The sequence below is a fragment of the Zeugodacus cucurbitae genome, chromosome 4 (assembly GCF_028554725.1).
Source record: "Zeugodacus cucurbitae isolate PBARC_wt_2022May chromosome 4, idZeuCucr1.2, whole genome shotgun sequence".
NCBI classification, from domain to species: Eukaryota; Metazoa; Arthropoda; class Insecta; order Diptera; family Tephritidae; genus Zeugodacus; species Zeugodacus cucurbitae.
In genome coordinates, this window is record NC_071669.1 from 62,124,953 (window position 1) to 62,148,072 (window position 23,120).

General features: G+C 38.0%; 2 protein-coding genes and 1 long non-coding RNA gene across 4 annotated transcripts; 2 read left to right on the forward strand and 1 right to left on the reverse strand.

Annotated features, from left to right (window-relative positions):
- Positions 1-471: 471 nt before the first annotated feature.
- Positions 472-3,539, forward strand: LOC105212495 (uncharacterized). The gene is made up of 4 exons (XM_054228572.1): positions 472-608; positions 955-1,619; positions 1,690-3,281; positions 3,360-3,539. Exons 2-3 carry the CDS (start codon positions 1,248-1,250, stop codon positions 2,560-2,562), a joined length of 1,245 nt encoding a protein of 414 aa, XP_054084547.1. The 5' UTR covers positions 472-608; positions 955-1,247; the 3' UTR covers positions 2,563-3,281; positions 3,360-3,539.
- An 878-nt stretch (positions 3,540-4,417) lies between these two features.
- On the forward strand, positions 4,418-6,574 carry LOC105212496 (uncharacterized). Its single transcript, XM_054228573.1, has 4 exons — positions 4,418-4,554; positions 4,708-4,955; positions 5,512-5,641; positions 5,717-6,574. The coding sequence occupies exons 2-4, from the start codon at positions 4,806-4,808 to the stop codon at positions 6,499-6,501; spliced, it is 1,065 nt and encodes a 354-aa protein (XP_054084548.1). The 5' UTR covers positions 4,418-4,554; positions 4,708-4,805; the 3' UTR covers positions 6,502-6,574.
- Positions 6,575-11,592: 5,018 nt separating this feature from the next.
- LOC128921784 (uncharacterized) lies at positions 11,593-21,461 on the reverse strand. Of its 2 annotated transcripts, none has more exons than XR_008471089.1 (3): positions 21,356-21,461; positions 20,748-21,252; positions 11,593-12,097 (listed from the first exon to the last, which is right to left on the reverse strand). It is a non-coding gene; the product is annotated as an uncharacterized LOC128921784 (long non-coding RNA). The 2 variants fall into 2 exon arrangements; XR_008471090.1 differs by lacking the exon at positions 11,593-12,097 and adding an exon at positions 12,274-13,245.
- Positions 21,462-23,120: the final 1,659 nt, after the last annotated feature.

The following is a 23,120-nucleotide window of genomic DNA, read 5'->3' on the forward strand; positions in this document are numbered from 1 at the left end:
TCTGTATGTATGTGCATTTGTAAGCACGTGCACATATGTATGCATATGAGTAATTGCATATTCGATATTAAAGCGTGCGGTCATCTCCAGTTCAGGTAGCGGCGGCTATGTGCAATCATTCGAGGTCGCACAAAAGTAGCGAACTCTTTGCTTTAATTGCGAAGTTCACTCGCTATCCTGGTTATTTGTTGTTAGATGCATTTGTCACAACTTGATCTCGCTAATAATTATTCGTGGCTCTCTTTCAAGGTGTTCGCTTTCGTTTTCTTTTGTTGTTTTTGTTTTGTTATGGCGTCTTCAAATTGTAAACACCAGAATGTATTCAATCTCGTTGGAATTTCATTAACAGGGTAGGCAGCCAGGTAACCGTGGCTCTCAACTCTCTTTACGATACACAGCAGAGCCTTGTGTATGCATGTTTATGGAGTGTAGCCATGTGCATATGAGAAACTGCGCTGCTTTCGCAAGCAGAGCCTTCCAAGAATAGCTCTCATTTCATACATTTTAATCAGAAATTATCTGTTTTGTATTGAAGCATGCAAAAGAGTTTTAAAAAACATTTACGTAACAGCTGAAAATCATAGAGAGCAGAAAACTAATTAATTTAAGTATGTAGTTGAAAATTCCCAAATATTATTTTAATGCAATGAATATTATTTATTTACTGTCTATTCCTCCGCTTGTCATTCGCGCAATTTTCAATGCAAGGTCATTCAATGGTAGGCTCTTTAGAGTGCTGCCAGAGGAGTACAAAGTTTGATTATTAAATCATTGAGCTAGAATATAATTATGTATGTATGTATGTATAAATATTTAATTGGGTCAATGCCACTGAAAGACATTTTTATTCCCATACTCCATGAGTAGTCATCTAACAACATACAAATCTGTATGCGTATCAAATATGCCTCATTCCATTATTTTAATTAATTTATTTTTTCCTTATTTCTGTAGAAACCTATTTTCGGTACTGCACACTTCTAAACAAACATCTGCACATTCATTCGCCGCAGCTACGCAATGCCGTTGACGCTCGTCAAAATAAACAGAGAATAAACTCGAGCAAGCGAAAGAGAGTGAGAGCATTTGAAAAATCCGTATGCTTGACTCAGTTGTTGTCGAGCAATCAAGCCGACCGGACAAGCCAAATAGTGTGATTGACGTAGTGTTTCGCGCCGCCGTTAACTGTGACTCACGGTATTTTGACATTTGACATACCGGTACGAATCCGCTTCAAGCAAAATAAAATGGCGAATGCAAATCCAATTGATAAGCGCGCTTTCTGGACGGAGTTTTTTGCGTTATACGAAAGTTTGCCGGCATTATGGGACTTGAGTAATCCATTGTATAAAGATCGGCAAAGTAAGACGCATGGCTATGAGATGTTGGTGATGAAAATGCGTGAAATCGATCCGCATGCTTGTCGGGAAGATGTTGTGCGCAAAATAAACATATTTCGTACGAATTACCGACGTGAATGCACACGCATTAAGGCGAGCAATCAAATGGGCAAACGTTATAACACCTCGCTCTGGTACTTTCATATGCTGGACTTTTTGCAGAGTCAAGAGTTTCGTAAAGAGCGCAAATGTGCGCCGAATAGTGAAAAGAAAATTTTGGTAAGTTTTGAAGGCAACTATTTTTAGATTTATACAATTTGTTTATATTCATGTCATTTATGCACAACAGCGCCGTAAGGCAAGACAATCAGATATTGAGAAAGTCAGGTCGCAACTCTTGGAATCACCACACACATCGCAAGACAGTTCCAGCGAATACAAAGTGCAGCTGGACAAATATGAATATATATCTGATAATGGTAACGAAACAGAGGAGCATTTAGAGGCGGTTCAGTATTTAGATGAGAATTCCTTTCAGCAGCAATTTCAGAATCAATTTCGTACACTTTCATTTCCAAACCCAAAGCAAGATCATATAATAGCAACACAGGATGATGAGGAAATAAAAACAATTGGAGATGCAGAAACTGATGACTTCCATGAAATCATCAACATCGATGATTCATCTCATACAGCCGACGATATGTTAGATATAAAAACTGTCGTGAGTTGTAGTAACAATGCGACGGCCGCATCTATAGCAACTACGTCACCAGAACTATCAGAGCAACTCCAAACAAATAGAAAAATCAAAAGAACTCCATTAACTAGTATAGTTAAGGAAGAGGCGCGGGTACGTACGGAACAATCATCTCGTGCAAGTCTTGCTATTAGTGAATCTACAGAAATATTAGCCAAATCGTGGGCAATACAATATGAAGAAATGTCTCAGGAGCAAAGAATTTATGCACGTAAGGCGATCGCTGAAATACTTTTTGAGGGTTGTCTTGGCAATTTAGGACGTCAAAGAAATGCTCAAACACATACTGATACTGCTGAGCCTGTGGTTTCGACACAATACGAAAAGGATGAGATTATGGAGGATAGTGAAGTCACAGAGAATATAGCTGAGGAAACCTTGCTGCATATGGATGATGGCAATCCCACTTATGTATACGCAGTCGGTGGTGAACAAATGCAGCTACACGAATACATACACTGACTTTTATATAAGTAAAAGGTCAAAAGTGAATCTTTGGTGTGGATTTAAACAAGTCTCTACCGGTATATATTCGGAAAACACGTCAATCCTCATCAATCATTCAGTGAATTTCCTCTTTCAATTACGTATGACTGCAATGTCAACATCTGACACCTCTGGACGTGTTTATTTGTCTTAAGCAATAGGTAGTAAGCTGTGTTTATTGTCTACATTTGTTACTAGTTGTAAATTTTTGTATGTTAAAAACTTTATTGAAATATATTACTTTTTGTATAAAATTATGGAATTTATAAATTATTTAACAAAGTTTTTCATAAAGATTATGCTATTATATTTCTTATTTTAACAAGTTTCTCACCATAAACTCATGAAAATAGCTGTGTTTCAAATAGTGTAGCTGTGAGAACACAGGGATGTTTCTAGTTTTGTTTACAAATGCTAAATCAGCTGTACGCTGATTTTTTAGCGTATTTTCGTTTACATCTTGAATATGTATTAAAATAATACAAACAATAAAATTATAGTCTTTAATTTAGTTAGTTCTATATGCAAATATTTCACATTTTTTAAAACAAATTCATGGACATATCGTTAGACAAAGATCCAAAATAATTAATTCTCATACAAGCAATACGAAAAAATAAAGTTTTGTGTGCCATTCGGCAAAAAAGTTACCAAGATGCAGACTATGCCAAAGGAATTGGGAATCTGTTGCACTGGTATGTACAATGCTAATACACTTTACTTAACAACACATATATAGTACTAATATCAACTATATTTTAATTCTATTATAGATAGCGATCTGAAGAAATCTTGGTAAGGTCTAAATACGTCTTTTATGACATGTCCAAAAATTACGGAAAAGCGCTTTATAAAACCATTTATAATGTTAAGTAAAGATCAGGAAGATAACGCTTTGAATATAAGCGAACCTAAACAATCAGATGCGCGTAATATTGCTCCCATAACTATTTCATCAATAAGAGCATCTGCTGAGACACAAACTCCTTTGGAGAACATACGCATGGATATACCACCAATTTGTGAGGATAATATGACAGAGAATGAATTGTGCTTACGTAGTTACTTCGACGCAATATATCGTGCAACATGTTCCTTACCAATGAAATGGCAAAATAAAGTTAAACGAGAAATGTTGCAATCGCTAAACTCTGCAGAAATTCTAGCTGACGCTGATAAAAGGGCTGCGCTCAGGGCGCAACAGGAGGGCAATTAAATACATGAAAACTATATGTTTTTAGTTGTCTGCAGAATAAGGTTTATTGTGCATAATAAACAAACTAAAAAGTTATGTTAAATAGATATTTAGATTATTCTCGTTCTGTATGATCACATTCAGTTGTTGTTTTTGTATTCAATATGACATTTTATTTGACATAATCAGCTGTTTGCTGACGTCAGGCTAGCAAATGTTTATGAAGCTTTATGTGTATATGTGAATTGATGTTGGTTTTCATTACGTTAAAGACTGTGGAATTATAATAAAAGTGTTCAATTTATTTAAAATAATACAACAAATAACTGTATGGTGTTGAAGTAAACTAAAAAAAAAAAACAAAAATGAAATGTGCTGTTGCTGATTGTCGCAGCGATAATCGCTCAAAAGCTTCCAACTGTAGCTTTTACATTTTCCCTTCGCATCCAGCTTTGGCAAGAAAGTGGGTGCAATTCTGTCGGCGAGAAGACTACTTTAATCCAAAGACTAGTTTCATATGCATGAAGCATTTCAAGCGCGATGACTTTGGAAACAGTCTTCAATACGAAATGGGTATATAACTTTATTTATCAATTTCTTTTGTAAAATTTAATTTTTGTTTGTACAATGTTGCAGGTTACGCCAGGAATCGTTTGTTAAACAGAGGTGTTGTACCTTCAATTTATGAAGATACCTCTGAAGAAGCGGAGATAAGTACAACCATCGCTCTGAGTCCACGCAAGCATACTGCCGACACTTCTGAGACCATAGAGGTAAAGCTTTTTCATGTAAATAAGGGTGGTAAGTTTCTCTTGAATATTTCAATTGTCCGTAACAGATGCACCTTGTGCTCTTGAAACTAATATCAATTGGATTGGCAAAAATTTTAATGGTTTGATTTTAAATTGATTTTACATCGGAAAAAGACAGTGCAGCCTGTGTTTCAACAGGAGGGAAAACAGCACAATATTATCGTAAATACCGCGCACAAAAGAAAGCAGAGCGGGAAAAGGAGAAATTAGAAATGATAGCTGGCAGTCAATTGAGGAAGCGAAAAACTGCTGCGGAATATCAGAGAGAGTACCGAGCGCGTAAAAAAGATTCAACGCGGCAAAGAAACGAGAGTACAATCGAGGATACAGAGCAAAACACCAATAACACCGGCACCGAAGACGTAAGAAATAATCCACAAATTCCTTATACTCACTTTCAACAACATAAAAAAGCACAAGAGTTTGTAATGGCAAAATTTACGAATAATAGTTTTGGATTTGCTTGCTCGATATGTGATCGCCTGTGGTTCAAGCAGGATTTAACCGCACTTCCTGAGAATATTCATCAGGAAGTACTTTACATAATTCTACCGGATGTTCCAAGCGAAAATATTAAACCATGTCCATTATTGCTTATATTCGTAGTCCATAGACAATTCAAACCTTACGTAGTTGTGCTGTTAGAAATTGTATCTTTCATTACATGTAACGTCACCAATAGAGATTTGCACCAAGTCTTTAATAAAAAAATATTTTTATCCTTTCCCTCTCGCTAGTTTTCTTTCATACAAAATAATATGCATTTCTTGGAATATCACTAAAAAGTATAACTTCTTCCGCGCGTAGGGACTCCACGTACCTTTTTTTAATGTATTTGACATTTAGAAAATAATGAATAATGTTATTACACTGTTTATTTACGTTTTTACCAATATTTTTCTGTTCGCTTTTAAATAGCCTTTCATAAAGGAGAACATGAAAATTATAAATCTAGTGAAGATCAATCCATTGGTGTATACGAGTATATCCAAGAAAGAACGACAGGAAATTTGGAAACAGATTGATAAGGCTTGTGGATTTAAAAATCGTGAGAAAAACTAATTATGTTTAAAATTAAATTAATACGAATTTCAAAAATATTTTTTTTTTTTTTACATTTCAGCTCAATCTAGAAAACGTTGGGAGCGATTGCTTAGTGATTTTTGTCTGCACATACTTAATGTGACTAAGAAAACACAACCAAAAGATGGATTGTCAACATCTAATAAAAAAACTGTAAAATTTCAAGATTACTGTTATTTCAAAGATATGCTTTTCATACTGCCCTTTATCAAAAGTATAGTAGGCAATGCTAATTTAAGTTCGATACAGGAAAAAATCAAAAATGAAGGAATGCTTATAGATGATGTGCATGTAAATATAAATATGGAGACGGAAGTAAAGCTGGAGCAGACTGACCCAAGTGAAGATATTGAAGAAATTGCCGAAAATAACGAAATACCTTCCACATCAAAATCGCCTACAGTTACGGCACGAAATAAAGCTCACAGCGATTATGAAACCACAAATCATGTAAAAAGAACGCCTATAGAAATAAAAATTGATAATAATGTTTATCAAATCGAAATGAGTACGTCAGAGGATTTGGAGACACCCAATTGTGATTTTAAGCTGAAAGAGCATAAGAACAATACTGATCGCATTAATACGCAAAAAATATGTTCTACAAATACTACAACATATACTTTAACCACAATGGGCACTATGACCGATCGTAAGCCGGTGATGACGCCTTATGAGAACTTAACACCGGAAGAAAAAAGTTTGAAAGCATTTTTTGATGCAATGTTGCATGCAACACAACGATTACCTGAATTTCATCAGCGTCGTATTAAAGGTGATTTAGTGAAAGCTTTGCGCCACCAAGGTGTCGACATAACGGACTAGTTAAATAAGTATCTTAAAAATATGATTAATAATAAATTAATTAAGTAATATCATTATTTAATATTTATATGTATATATGAAAGCTGAATTTAATTTTTTTTCGAATTAACTTTATTGAAATCCGTTATTAATTTATATTTTCTTATTTGTAAAAAATAGTTTGATATCTTAATACACCTCTTAAATAGATTTTGTTGTCTAAAGGTAGTCTAATAGTTCTAGCTCTTCCTGTACCCTATAATGGAAAGCTTTGCATGAAAGCTCTTAACATTTCTAGGTTATGAGCGTATTAATTTTTCTGTTGTGAGAGGCCACATTCTAAAGAGTATTCCGTGATTCTCATTGGGAGAATTGAGTTTCGATGAAATTGGTTCTGAATCTTTCTATGTCGCATACTACGTTTTGAAATAGTAAGTGAGGTTATTTTAGAAGATTGATTGTCAATAGCAATGCCGGCTGGGTTTAGTATTCATCTAATTAAGCGCCACCTGCTCACCGCAATTAGAAGTTATTGCTCCAAAAGAGTACTTAAATGGAAGACAAGTTAGGAAGAAGAAGCACGCTGAGGTGATGGTGGGCCGAAAATACCTGCATACATACATGTATACTATATAGACATAGACATGTTATTAGATTTACTTTATTGATGTACAAGCATATTGTATCAGCAATGACCATCGCATGTTACAAGTGGCTCTTTAAATTCCACAAACGGCAGATGTTCAATCGGCAAGTTTGCTAGTAAAAAATATAACAACAGCAACAAGTACGTATGTAGATAGTCGAACAACTAAACTATTCGCACTCACTTAGCAGCTGTACATGCCGCGCTCATATTCAAGTGCGGCAACATTTCAGATTTTCACATGCAACAACAACAACAACGACAACAACATGGCAATGGACACCGGCACAAAGCCACCCCACACATTTTGCACTTTGGGCGCATGAATGAGTGAGTGAATGAATGAATGATTCGTGGAAGCCGACGACGATGACCATGTGGTAAAAGCGTCTATTCCGCTGGAGAATGTACGTATGTGTGTGTGTGTTGTTTTGAGAAACACTGTAGATAACAAGTTGCAGCCGCCCCAATGTGCGCATCTGTTGTCAATGGACGCGCTAGAGCGGCGAGCGTGGCGCATGCAGCTTCTATTCATGGCCACAATGTGGCAGCATTTAGCGCAGATATTTACACATGCACTCACTTAGTGGCGAAGCATGCAACCAAATCACATACTACATGCCACTAGATTTCTACACACACACACACATCTGTATGTATGTCTATGCCGATACAAGCACGTTGCATGTTGCATGCGCCGCCGTGTAGCGCAATTGCAGGGGGCACTTGTTGTGCTATTGCTTTTTTGTTGTTGTCATTGCATTGGATTTTCTCGTGGGGGGAAAACTTGACGCTGGCAGCATTAAAATCTCATACACGGCAGGTGCAAATGTTGTCTGTTCTCGCCTGTCCACATTGTGATCGCCTAAATGTGATGGCAGATGCTGCATGCCGCCACATGTGCGCGGAATACACTTCAAGTGGGTTACTTGCAACAAGTATAACCACTTCTGTGGCGCGATTTGGCTGGCTTTGGCTTTGATTTTTATATACCCATTCGACAAATATTTATTCATCACTCACTGCGCTCGCCTTGCCAAATGGACGAGTGTGTGTGTGTTTGTTGTTGTTGTAGTTAAGTTTAGTTATTTATAAAGTCGCAGATGTGGCAAATGAGCAGCTGCAAATAAGTTTGATTATTAATTAATTTGCATTTGTACACACATACATACATATACTTCTCCCTCTCTCTCTCTGGTTAACCAGTCTTGCGACGGTTGCATCAATCTAGTTGCTTGTGATTTCAGTTTAATGCCGTTCAAAATTGTTGACATGACTAAATGAGAATATGTATATAGACGATTTTCATTCCTACATATGTCATTATTACGGCTGAATAATGATAATTAACAATATAATAGACCTCACTATAATTCTTTACGACATATGAAAGAACGTTAATGTTAAAAGAATAGGTTTCAGAGGATGTAGCTAATACTAATGCGATGAACTAGTCGTATTCCATTACTAAGAAAAAGTAGTACCATCTATAAGCAGGAATAAGAATGAAACGGTCTGGGATATACCAAAATTTTAAAATTGCCGAATCGAACAGACTGGTATAATCAAATAACTCTAAAGCGTGTGTCATTGATAGTTAAAAGTTAATTTCTTGTTCTTCCTTTCGAGACGAGACCTCAAAGAAACACCGAGCATAAAATGCCAAACCGAAGACAGCTAATGTCTTAAATTATATTAACCAACGAGCGCTCTGTATTAGATGTCACATGACTTTTTTTTTGTGAGAATCTATCATCGCTTTTCGAAATAACATTTGGATTTTGTACGATACCTTATAAATTTGACTAGCAGAATGCCGGTTCTTATTGTATCATTTGGATCACATCCGGTTAGTTGTCTCGATTATTTGAACGCAATTTAAATTGGATTGGACTAGATATGTCAATATAGACTACAGCGTCTATATAATTGCTCTCTGTTATATGAGACTAGTCAAGCTGATATCTTTTTGGATTGGAGGGGTAAGCCAATGGAACCAAAAACTTTAGACAATTGCAGCAGTGAAGTCGGGTTACGGCACAGAAGTTTTCGAGAAAAAGGTTTTGCGGAAAATGTATGGTCCATTGAATATTGACAACAGCGAATAGCGCAGACGATGGCACGATGAGCTGTATGCGTGTAATATTATACGACAACATTGACACAGTCAGCGAATAAAAAGACAGCGGATACGCTGGCTAGGTCATATTGACCCAATGGACGAAAGCAATCCAGCTTTGAAAGTGCTCGATGTAGTACGCGCTGGTAACAGTAGAGGAAGGCCTCCCCACCGTTGGAATGACCAGGTAGAGAAGGACATCGCTGCACTTAATATCACCAATTGACGTCTAACATCGAAAATGAAAAATGAATGGCGCGCTGTTGTTAACTCGGTTATAATCGCATAAGCGGTGTCTACGCCATACCACAATAGACGCATTGTCTAACTTATCTTAAAAAATTATTAATTGGTTTATCGCCTCGAGGTTATAACTGTCAGATGACCACTGACACTGACTTTAATTTATGGTCACAGCAATACTTATAAAGGAGTTTTTAAAAAAGGCGCTACGAAAGAAGGCCGATAGGGACAGCACCGAATATTTTTGGCCTGAATTGGATAATATGGACTTGGACAATATGTGGTTCCAATAGGACGGCGCCACAAGCCACACAGCGAATGTCACAATCGATTTATTGAAAACCAAGTTTGGTGAACGTGTTATCTCACGAGAATTGCACCATGCAAAAGAAATCGAGTTCCATACTTGTGCTTGAATGTACTTTCAAAGGAATAAAGATTTCAACCTTACTTGGACCCATCTCTTTTCAACCACTTTAATACAAGCACACGCACACAATACATTTTAAATTTATTTTCCATATTTAAATCATTGATCAAATCGGAACCAGTAATTGGTCAGCAATTTTCCGCACCCAAACTCCAATCGATCTCAAGCTGGTGTAATAATAGAGACAGATAGCTGGACTACAAACTAATACACTTATAGTAACTAAGTTCGGCTTGGGATGGTATCGTATCCATTCATATATGTATGTATGAACCTTCGTACATATTATATAAAAGTACTTTTGCATGTGCACATCTTTGGTTAGTTGAACTCGCAGTCAAATGGGTTTATGAACCTACCTACTCCTAAGCGATACCGCCATATCTCACCGCGACCAAAACGTGTAAGCGCACTACTTGCAACATAATACCCGATTGCATTGTTTTCCGATCACAATTGCTTAGTTGTGCCGTTTATTATCGGTTGCGCCAGCAATTTGCCACAAAGATCGTTGCACGATCGCTTTGATGATCACTTGTTGTGTTTCGTAAAAGTCACTTTCATTGTTGTTGCTGCTATTGTTGCCAGTTGCTGTAAATTGTTACGGTCGAGTACACTCCCAACGATTGCTATGAGTTTATTAAATGCATAATGCTCGGTATGAATTTCGTTTGGTCGACCAAGCTTTGCTGGCATTTCAGGCTGGCGTTTGTGGCTCTCATCAGTTGCGGTCGCGGCGATCGCCCAGCCCTGGTGCAAGCGCACCAGCATCCTTGCTGGTTGTGTGCTGGTGAATGCTACATTAAGCTTTCCATTTGTTTGAATTATAATAATTTCATTATTTCAAAAAGGCGTTTGAATTGAGGCTTCGAGCCACGGCCACAGCTCCAGTTATTACACTTTTAGCCGCACAAGTATTTTTTCGTGCGCCCAAAGTGGCTTGACGCGTTTAAATCGCGTTGTTGTTTTTTTTTTGTGGTTTAATATACATTTTATCAGTTTGTGAATGTTTTTAAAGTAATTGCTTTGCATTATTTCTCTTTTAATTTTCATTTTGGTGTTTACATTTTGATTTGTACAATGGCTTAAGTAAATACAGGGTGGCCTATGCAGTGTTGGTTTTTCTGCTCTTGCTTTATGGAAATTTTGTAGCTTATCTCTGAGGAGAAACACACTATTTTTTCTCTAAATAAGGTATATTTTTGTGGACTGCAGTTTCAATGGAGCCTTCGGAACACCCTATGTAAGCTAATAATGGTAATCGCATATACCGCATATAAGCTATAAAGCTGACTTGCCACGTGCGCATTACTTAGAAAGCCTCCACGACTGAGTTTGATATGCTCTCTGCCTTAAGATAATGATTTTATATGCATATTCACTTAGTTCAGCCACTAAAAGGCCTTTATCACAGACAATAGTGGGCGTTCATCGTAACCATGCACTTTGCGGCTATTACACCAGCTAGTGGATGTAGAGTTTTATAGCAAAATCTTGTGTAGACATTGAGCTACATTAGTTAGGTATTGAAGAAAGGAAGGCAGTATGAAAAGAGGACTCAATAAGTTAAATGTCCGCACTTCAGGACTTGGCATCGGAGCTCGACTGGCTGAGAGTTACCTAAGGAGCTCAGTTGTCAGGTCTGCGGTATATCTGAATATTGAAATGCTCACTGTTCTTTTTTTTAATCTTGACAAGTATCACCATAAAGACATTTTTAAATTCATTCAACCTTCAATTCCTGAACTAAAGATACTATTTACACAAAGAGAATACAATTTGTTTGCCAAAATACATACCAGCAATTTTGAAGTCGCTTCAATTATTCTCACCACTGCGTGAACTTGGCAAAATTCGTCGTTTCTCAGTCTCACACTTTTTTGGGTTTCCCACACTTGCTGGGCGTGTGAAAGGTATTTCAGAGGCTGAAAAAGCAAAAACGTAATCATTTAACGCGCTGACGCGCACGCGGCTCTTCCAACGTTATTGACGATCATGCTGATATTCACACGCACACCCATACACACTCGTTAGTTATGCGGGTTATGCTGCGGCTCTGTTTACTACTAATTCATTGTATGCCCATAATTGTCGTAGTTTAACTGGACTGCTGAGCCAAGTATTTTAGCGCTGATTGTTGTGACTCTTCCACCAACGCAACGTACGGGATGTCCGGCCGCTGCCGGTATATGTATAGTATATGTAAACAAAAGTATTTAAATGGAATTAAATCATTGTGATGATGAGATGCCAGTTAATAAATGTGAATTGAAGTCTATGCGGGTGAGGGTTTGCTGTTGGTTTAGTATGTGAAGTGCACGCAATATTTATGGAGCTGAGTACACTGCTGGTCAAATGAACGTTTATGGTTGTAGGTTATTTATAGGAGAATATCATTGCTCGAAATTAATAATCGATTATTTTCCAGTTATTGCTCTTGAGAATTGAATAATAGCACCTATGTTTTTTCTTTTATTTTGGTGCCCGCCCTGAAATTGTCTAACAAAGTGAGTCTTCGCTGAATTTATGAAAATATCAGTACATGACTTTTCATCATGCTAATGAAACCTTTTATAGAATTTTATTTTCCTACTTTTATTGGTATTGCAATGGCCTCTACGATTTTACACCAAAGCTTTTTCTTCTTCGATTATAGCCGAGTTAAAAAAAATGTGCCATTCGAATTTCCTTTTCACTTTTTGGCACCAATTGTGACGCCAAGTGCAACCATGTCCTTCTCCCCGTGGCCTTTCGAACGGTGAAGGTCTTCCTCTTCCTCTGCTTTCACCAGCTGATACTGCATCGAACTCCTTCAAAACGAAAGTGCTTTCATCCATTCGGACAACATGACCTAGCCAGCGTAGCCGCTATTCGCTGGGCAAAGTCAATGTTGTCATCATCGTTCCATCGTCTGCGGCCAAAGTTCACATAAATATTCCGCAAAACATTTCCTTCGAATACTCCTAGTGCCGTCTCATCGGATGTTGACATCGTACACGATTTTGCAACATAAATCTGGGCGGGAATAATAAAGGACTGAGTTTGCTTTGCTTGTCGAGGTAGGACTTTATTTTTCAGTTGCCTGCTCAGTCTAAAGTAGCACATATTGGCAAGAGTGATTCTGCATTGGATTTCAAGGCTTACATTGTTGTTCGTGTTAATTACTGATTCCATCATAGACGAAATTACTTCCAAGTTATGACTATCAACAGTGACGTGTGAGTCAAGTCGCGAATTCGCCGACTGTTTGTTTGATAACAGGAGATATCTCGTTTTGTCCTCGTTCAAAGCTTACTGCTGAATATCGGTATTTGATAGCCGATCGAACTATTGAAATAGAAAAAAGTAAAGTGAAGATCGATTAAGGCATTCGGAAATAATGTTTTGAAGTATTTTCCTTTAGAGTGGAGTATTGGTTTCGAAAACTATCAGCAGAAGTTCTATAGAATACAGAAATAGTTCCTATAATATCTTTATCCTTGAACTCCGTTTAAAGTTTTTATCACTCCGATTTCTTATCGAACATTCCAAATTCTATGACGAACTATTTTAGATTTCGAAACATTTTGTTGATTAAATGTGCTTAGTTCGAAACCCCAAACCTACAACTAACAAAATTTTTGCATCGTAAACTTTCAATTGACGTCTTGTGTAATTGTTGCTCTGCACTACTTAAAAGCACAGCAATTTCAAAATTCTTCACATAATTCAGATCTGTGCGCCTCCCTAACGACATTAAACGAATTGCGTGCAGAAACAACAAAAAGGTCCCCTCCCCCTACCAAGCGGACAATAGCACAACAAGCACCTACAATCACTACAAACGAATGAAATGCAAGAACAACTAAGCAAAAGCGTTCTAAAATATTTTCACATCACATGGAGTGGTTCCCGTGTGACTTTTCAACAGCGCTACCGATTCCGTTGGGAAATTCCACGCTCTGCGCCCAAGTGGCATGCCAGTTATTTCGAAATTAGTTAAATTCACAGCAGTTAAAGCGACGAATCAGTCGGTGTGTGGACGTTATTTACGTTAAACGACGGTGTTAATAGTGCTTTAGTAGCGCTTTAAAGGTGCGAGGGACTCAGCGCTCATGCAGTGCAAACTGTGCGTTTTCACACCGCTGCGCATTAGACGCGTGAAAGAGCGATGGGATTTAGAAAATGGAAACAAAACAACAAAAAACGACACAAAATGAAACTTTGCCGCTTCATTGTCGGCTTAATACAGTTTATGGTTGCAGCTTATCGTTATCTGCATGGAAAGCGCATAGCGCACAACCCTTAATCGGTTCGGCGACACCTGAGCGACTACAGCTGCGCGCCTCCGCTCGCCACTCAAGCGTTAATTCCGCGTCATAACTGCCAATTGTCGATGAGTGGCATGTGCACTTCGCAGCCGCATAATCGTCTATCGCATTTAACCGTTATCAACCACCCCACTACGCTACTCCGAGCTCCGATTGCGATCGGTTAGTTATCTGCCTGCATGATGAGCTCGGCGCAGCCGTTAGCAAGCCGCCTTCACTGCGCTTGACGCTGTGCGTGCGTCCGCCACGTGCGCGTGGGAATTTCGCTCGCATTCGGACTGTCTTCCTTCAATTGCCTTACTGAAATTTTGGGGTGTGCTTTTGTTGTTTGTAACTTTTTGTTTGCAAGTTGAATTTTGTTTATTGTTACCCTCGAATTGGATTATTGTTTCATTAGCGCAATTGCGCTTTGTATGCATTTCATTTCATGCGTCCGTCGTGTATTTGCGCTGTTATGACAATGTTGTTGTGGAGTGATTCGTTCGTCGTTTTGTTGTTTTGATGGGAGAATAATATTTCTCATCGGAATTATTGCAGCTGTATTTGTACGCCCGACCACTCCGGGCTCAATGGTTAATCAATTTGAAATGGAACGTGTGTGTGCGTGTGCTTCAATTTGATAGTCATATTTGTTAATTCACAGGACAAAAGAGAATTAACTATTCAATGTATTTGATAAAAGTTTGTACTAAAAATGTTTTAATATATTGTTTAAACTATTGTATTATACTTAAATAGTTCATCACACAATTTATCAAATATTTTTACGAACTCTAAAAGAACACGAATTCGTCCGTAATTTTTTTACATTTAAACTCACAGATGGATTACATATTGAACTGATAAAATATGCCTAAAATCCGTAAAGAGGTCCTTAACATCATCATCTCATCATAGATTTAAGGTATCCAAATCGCCCCTCTTAAAATAATCAATGAGCTTTTTAAAGCATAGATATGATCTTTTATTCACCAGATTTCTATACTATTCCGCCTTCTCCAACAGAAAGTCCAGCAGACTTTAGCAAGTCCAATTAATCAAGGAATAGAGATCTACTCAATCCGTGGGCTCAAGGGTGTAAAAATAAACGAAATGGCCAAGTAACCAGGAGCAGAAAGTCAATGTGACCAGAAAGCGAAGATATGGTAAACCAATCCGATAGGGCAGAAGTCAACCTTGAAGTGTTCCCTACATACGTTATAAGAAGAGCTTCAGGAACGGAATTGATCTTTTATTCTCCAAATTTCCATACTATTCCGTCTGCTCCAACAGAAAGTCCAGGAGACTCTAGTCAGTTCAATAAATCAAGGAATAAGGTTCAACTCGATCCGTGGGTAAAAGAGTGTAGAAGAAAACAAACTGGCCAAGTAATCAGGATCAGGAAGCCCATGTGACCAGGTAGCCAATAGATGGTAAACCAATCCGATAGAACAGAAGCCATTTTCGGAGTGTGCACACATACGCTCAAACAAGAGCTTCGGACCGACACAGAACAATGAAAAGTGATCAACATTGGCTACAAATGTCTGAAATTCGATAAGTATTTTTGGCCTCAAAAGTTACAGACATGTTATCAGCCTCCTCAGAAGTAAATTGAGACTACTTGTAGCGATTATTAACCTTGGTACTGCAGACTGATCTGTTTTAAGAAATAATAGTAATTCGGTCGATGGAAAACTGTCGGATCTGCGATCTTACGACGGAGACAACGAAGTAGTATGTGAACTTTGGATGCACAACGATTACAAGAAGATGGAGTAAAGGCATTGGAATGGTAGATCCTGGAAAAGCGACACGTCCCCTCTGAGAGCATTGCTAGGGTTCCTTAATGTTTTCGGGCTCATGAGGGGCTGGGAGGAGTTTTCTTGGCTTCTTGATAGTATGATGACACTGTAGGTGTTCTGAATCGTTTTTATAAGATAGAAGTCACATGACCTGATGGATGAAAAAACGTCATTTCGGTATCGGTAAGATCTTACGTAATATACGTGGTATAGAGTGAAATCGGCGGATGGAGCTCATTATATTCATAGGAAAACCGATGGACCGATTTAATCATTCTCATGTCAGAAGTAATATATATGACATATGACCGGATATGGCATAGATATTTAAAGGATTTATTTAAATTCCCAATTTTTTTTCATATATTTTTGCTTCAACTTCACATATTCCATTTCGTCTGCTGATTTATAGCCTTTAATACGCCAACTACTGTCCGCCCAGCGACAATGCTATTCGCGGGCACTTTGCAATAATTTCGCATTAGACGCTATGCAATTGCTTGCAACCAGTTTGGCGGCAGCATGATATGCCACACGTGCTGCGGCGCTCTCTCTTCACTACTGGCGGAGACGCATTAAAATTCTTGCAACAACTATGGTAGATAAATAAATATCACAGTAACAACGGTGGTAAATGAGTAATATATACAAACAGGAAATTGCAAAATACGCACATAAATATGCATGTGGACACATGAATAAATATGTACGAGTATTTATAGCTGCAATTTAAATAATGTTTAATTGCCAGGCGTATAAGTAGCTAAACTAGTCGATCTGCATATATAATATAAGTAAGTGTGTGTGTGTGTGTTGGCGATAAGAGGTGTCAAAATCGGTGCAACGCCACTCGGCTGACCAGCTACGCATGCGCAATCAGCTTCTGATGGAAGCTTACATTGGCAGAAATATGATTTTTCAACTGAACAAGTGGCAATAAGCAAATCAACAACTTGTGTGTCAGTAAGTACATACTCGTATGTGGCAAGCACTAAAAGTTGGCGGTTACAGCGTGACGCACAGTTGACAAGTGGTTTGGCGCGCCTGCGGCCCACTTGACGTGTTAATATTTGTTTTTGCAACTGCCGCACAGCGGCTTATCGAGCAGCAGCGCAACGCATGCATGAGTAATAAAAAAAAACCGGTGACTGTGCAACACACATACACATGCATGCATGCCAACATGCTAAACAAGTGATTACCCATCATGGATGCCACATAAACACATTCATTTGCATATGGGGCAATGTATTTAGTTAAGCGAAATGTTGCAACATTACACACCAAATTGCGGAAATGTTGCTGCTGCTGCTGCTACAATATTCAAACAGCAGCGCTACACGTGTGTGTCTGTGTGTGTGATGCTTATCGTCATGGCTGTGCGGCTGCGCAATTAATTGCGTGCAATTAAGCGTGCAAGAGTCAGCGGTGGCTGGTAGGCAAAGTGGCAGTCCAAGTGGCAATAACAACATCCTGCCACAGCACTTGTTGTTTTCGGCTGCCCATCTTTAACGCGACGGCTACTGTCAGTGGCATGCTACATGCATTTCAGCTCCTCATATGTACATATAGATACCTATATTTGTATATATTTGGAGTTGGCGGTCAAGTGTTTGTGCCGGCCCACTGTCATTATCAGTCAACGACACTCATCCATTGCGCATGCGTTGGACTTGAAAATGTGCGACGACATTTCGCCAAAGCGACAACAACAAACTACACGCACACATGTGTGTATTGAATGTTGCAAGTATTTCTGGCTTTTACTGATTATGTGGCTTGCATGCTGCAGCTGTCGTCATTTTCAATTGAGAAAAAGTTGCGAAAATTGATGATTTCAATTAAGAAAAGAAGTCATAATATTGTAGCAACATGTTGGTATTTTTTCAATCACTTCACATGTACGCTTGTGAGTGTGTCTATGTGCGCGTGGTAATACTGGCAGTTAACCATTCAATGAGTGACAGCAACAACCAATCACCAATTCACGGTAGCACGCTTAATATTATTGGCCACGGTCGTGGTGGCTTCAGTGGCAGCGGCGACAGTTATGCCTGTCGCTCGTAATTAGGTGATTTTCAAATTGGCAAAACATGTTGCAAGCTGTCGCCTGTCTGCCGCTACTGCCTTTTTGCGTTCGTTTGTCGTTTGTCGCGCCAATCATGGCATCTTCAGGTGGCACATTTGTCAGTGCCAAATTTTTCTTGACTCTTAATGATATTCACATTTCTTTTACTTGTTCTCGCTGTTGTTGTTGTGTTCTTTAAGCAGCTTGCCCACTCCTCACAATTAATTTCTCTGCAATCCTACATCAGTTGTGTTCTTTTGTCTGGTGTTGTTGTTGTTGCCTTTTTTGGCAAATTGTCAAATCTGGTATGTTGCAGCTGTCGTTCTTCGCTGTTTGGCAGTTGTTGCAGTGTTGAATGCCTTATCACTAACCTGATTTATTTCGTTCTTACTTATTTTATAAATATAAAAATTTTAATTACATCTTCAAAGTGGAGATAATAGTTATAAGACAGATTCGACAAAAAAATTTAAAATTTATTTTTAAAAAGTGAAATATACATATTAAAACATCTGTACAAAAACAGCTTGATAGATCAAAAACTTTTCCCAGATTTACCGATTTTTTCAGACATTTTAATTAAAAGGTTTAGTTTTTGTCCCATCGGGATCCATAAACATTTTAGCGAGTGCTAGCTGTAGAAGCTGCCTAGAAGAGGACGAGCTGGAATCATCTCACTACTTTCTCTTGAAATGTCCTGTGTTTGCGAGATCAAGTCGAATGCTTCATAGATCTCACTTCTTTAATCAACCTAGAGGATATGCAGGATGGGGGAGGATGGAGTCATATGTAGAAGTTCCGTAAGTGAGGAAACTTCTTGACTGTCACTCACTTGGGAATGACCAGGAACGATTCTTTTGCATGTGGCTAAAGCAGCTCACGACTTCCGGTCTTAGAACAAGTATCCTCTGCGTAGCCAACAGACATCCGTTTGGAGGCGAGCTAAAGTGAGAAGGCGAATCCCGGTTATGCGGTTGTGCATAGGGTTTGGGACCCACCACATAAAAACGAACAACCAATGAACAGGAAGCAACAGCCTCAGAAGAAGAAGAAGAGAATAAGGAAGTGAAAAATTTCTGCGGATTTGTTTTATGTTCAATCTTAATGTTTAATCAAGGGGGTGATCCTGACTTCACAACGGACTGTCTTTCATAGTCTAAGTGGGTTTTCCTCTGGGATATAGGCCTAAAACCTAGCTTAACAGAAACTAGTTAAGAAGCCCATAACGTTTTATAGCCATTGGCCCAAAAAATGTGGTGTGAACCAGTCAAAATGATCCACACGAGAAGGTAATAGTACGTTTGCACTAAGACAAAGTCCAGTGGGGTGAAAATCTTTCGAGTGATTAATTTGTGGAGGCTTCACTTTTTAGTGATGGGTCTAAAGAATTGACTTGATCTTGCAAAAAGCCAATGAATTGGGATAGTTGAGAGCCACATTCATCCCAAAAATTCGATAATAGTCACCTCGGTAGTATAGTTACGCCTTATTGAGTCTTTAACCATTTCACTTTGTATCCCCAGAGAGTACTTTCCATGTCGACAGTATCACAAGGTCTAAAAACTTCATTACTAAATATCTACATGTACAATACATTAAAGATGTAGATGTAGCTAAGGATCCTGATTTCCTTGCCGAAGTTTTATATATATATGTATATATATTTTATATGCCTCTCTCCAGTCATACATATACAAAAAATCGAATGTACTGCATTAACAAACTTTTAACATTAACTAACTAACATTAATAATTTAACAGACTTCCCCTTACTCTACACAAAATCACCCCTTCTGCATACATTACTTTTACATAACAGTTGCTGTAGAACTCTCCACTAACTACGATTTCCCACCCTCATTGATAACAGCGTTTTACTCCTTCTCTAAACATTTACCCCTGCTGTCAATGCGCACTTTCTTCAGCTGTTAACTGTCCACCCCAATGTAACAGACATTCTCCTTCACTCTCCACTATACTCCTCAAGCCACTACCCCAGTCTCTGTTAAGCGCTCGACATGGGGAAACCAAGTGGAGAGTTCTTGAGAGAAGAGAGCTTAGCAAGCCAACAGTCGGCTGTAAGCGCGAAATTATAAGCCGGCGAGTCAACAGCACACTGAGCTTATTTAGTAAAACGAACTTGGTCGACACGAAGTCACAACGAATCGCTGCGCATGCGCCAATGCACGTTGACTGGTACCACACGGCACCTTGTCCGTCGTAGTAAAGATTAGCAGCACAAGTGTGCTTTGACGGCGTTAACACTCGTGCAACTCGGGCCGATCATGCGGAAATGAACGTCACATACATAGCTAGCAATCAGATCACTAGATTAGCTTATGATCGGCTTAGTGTTGCAATGTGGATCGAGTGTTCGATCGATCGCTAGCCCAACGTTCAAGCCATTACAGCATGGTCAAGCGACCTTTCGGCAACCTTGTAGCACATTCATTTTCTTGCAACTATGCCGCACAGCTGGCATACAATACACTGTGTGGCAACAGATTGTTATGCGCTGTTGTTGTTGTAGCACCTTTTATTACCAGTGATTGCATTGCAATTGCAAATTTAGTGCGCGCCTTAAAGTTCGTGAGTCAATCATGTGGCAGCTATGGCAGCATTCGTGTTGTGGCATGTAGTATGAGTATGCATGAGTATGCTACTCACCTCCATTTCTCCATCATTATTTGATTGTATTTTTAATATTTTTGCAGTTGCTGCGACCTTTTGATCTGCTTCAGTCAATTCAATTGATGATTTTCGAATGCTGCATCTGTGTTGCTTGGTGGCATAAGAAATTGCCTGTGCTTCCATCATGCAACATTTGTTGTTGTTGGCAGCAGGAATAACAAACAGTAAAAGTAAATTACCATGTATGATTGGTTGAACCTTTTGCTCGGTTCGTGTCGTATAGTTGTTGTACTACGAGTATAGCGCAATCAGTAGCTTCATTGCGCAGACGCTTCTTCGTGCCCATTTGCTGATTATGTTGGTTTTGTTGCTTACACATTGCTGATTTGCGTCCGTGCGGTGTGTGTGTTGAGCAGATCAACGCGAAGGTGAAGACCCATAGCGAATATTATTTAGTGGTCATATCAACTTGGCCTTTGTGGTTTGTGGTTAATTTGCGTCTGGATTTTGTAGGTTATTGCAATGACGGGGTTCGAAGGCGCTGCAAATTGAATTTAGGTTTGTGGCATGCACGTGATATTGAATTTTATTTTATTATTTTGTAGTCCATATTTTACTTTGTCATCAATTGTATTAAGGATTACTTGAATAGAGAGCTTGAGTCCTGAGGCTATAGCAGTGCAACCCATGGAAACTTAGGCGAATTTCGTGAATTTTTTTAAGGAAAGTACTCGATCGAATGTTTCAAAATTGTTCAGCTATATTTTAAGATTTTTTTTGATTAAAAATATTGAAAAGTAACTGAGTTAAGTGCTGTCTTCGGAGGTGCCAAAAAAATAGTTCCCCAACTACTGACATGATTTCGGTCGAATGAGTAACTGAAACAAAAAAATTCAAAAAGGTTATTGATGTTGAATATATTTCCTATACAATGACCTACGATTTTTGAAAAATACAAAAAATTAACAAAATGGCGAGTTCCGAAATAAAATGTCGTTTTTTAGGTAAAAATGTATGGTCGATTTTTAATACCAAATTGACATATTTCAACCAATCAAAATGATCATAGGTCATTGTATAGTAAATATATTCAAAAATACTCAGTTTAAATTTGATGTCGATCGGTCAATTTCTCGTTGAGTTATGATGTCAGCAATTTTGAAAAATGTCAAAAAAAGAGAAAAACGAAAAACTATTTACCTTACCGCTGCCACAGGATATTTTTGAAAGTATAAACATAAACTATCGAATAAGCAAACAACAAAAAAAATAGATTTTTTTGAAAATATCACACTGGTATAGCCCCTTAACATGAACAAATAGCCCAACTAAATTAGTATGAACAGACTGTGAGGAACATCTAACATTCGAGATCTATGGAATTTCCAACTAAATCAGTATGAACAGACTGTGAGGAACATCTAACTTTCGAGATCTATGGAATTTCCAACTAAATCAGTATGAACAGACTGTGAGGAACATCTAACATTCGAGATCTTTGAAATTTCTGAAAATTCGAAACCCCATAATAAGGTTATTCCCACACTAGAAATTCATTAGTCGGAAGAAGTTACTTGACATCGCTAATATTAATTGTTTAATAATTTTTGAAACATTTACTATATTTTATCTGGAAGGATATATTATGTATTCGGTCTACAACTTTGCTTCCGCCGTTTTCCAATAGATGTCTCTAAGGTCAAGCACTGGTCGATTAAATCGATTTTTTTTATATCGATCTTGGACATTTGTATCAACATTAGACCAACAAAATATTTGTAGAGATCTGTTTGCATCCCAAACTTATTTTCAACTGAAAATGTCACTTTTTGAGCCGAATTCTCGACATTTGCGGGAAATTTTGCTTTTCTGTTTTAATCCCAAGAAAAGTGCGACTGAGGCTCATCGACATTTGTAACCGTTTTTATTCAAAAAAAGCCTTACATTCCCAAAAAAAAAAACGGCGGTGGCAAAGTTCTAGACCTAATAGATATAAAAGTTAAGTTGAAAGAATGTTGACAACAAACAACGTAACATAATTCACAAATACGGTCATTAAGATTGAAACCAAATAAGAAGCCATAGAAAAAGTGGTCATAGAAAGAGTATATTACTAGTTGGGACCTTTTGAACTTACATCTCTCACCAAACCAATATTTACGATTAGATAGAATTTAAAAAAATCTCGGTAAACGCTAGCTATTACTTTCCAAAGACTGATTTTGACATATTTCTCCCTTGAAAATCACTTACTAACTACTAATACTATGTGGTAAGGCAAATTGAATATTTGATATATGATTACATCTCACCACAAACACCACTTTCGACGATCTGATTCATACATATTTATAAACTCTAAGTTTCATAAAAATCCCAAAAAGAACATCATACGGTTGTTCCGAAACA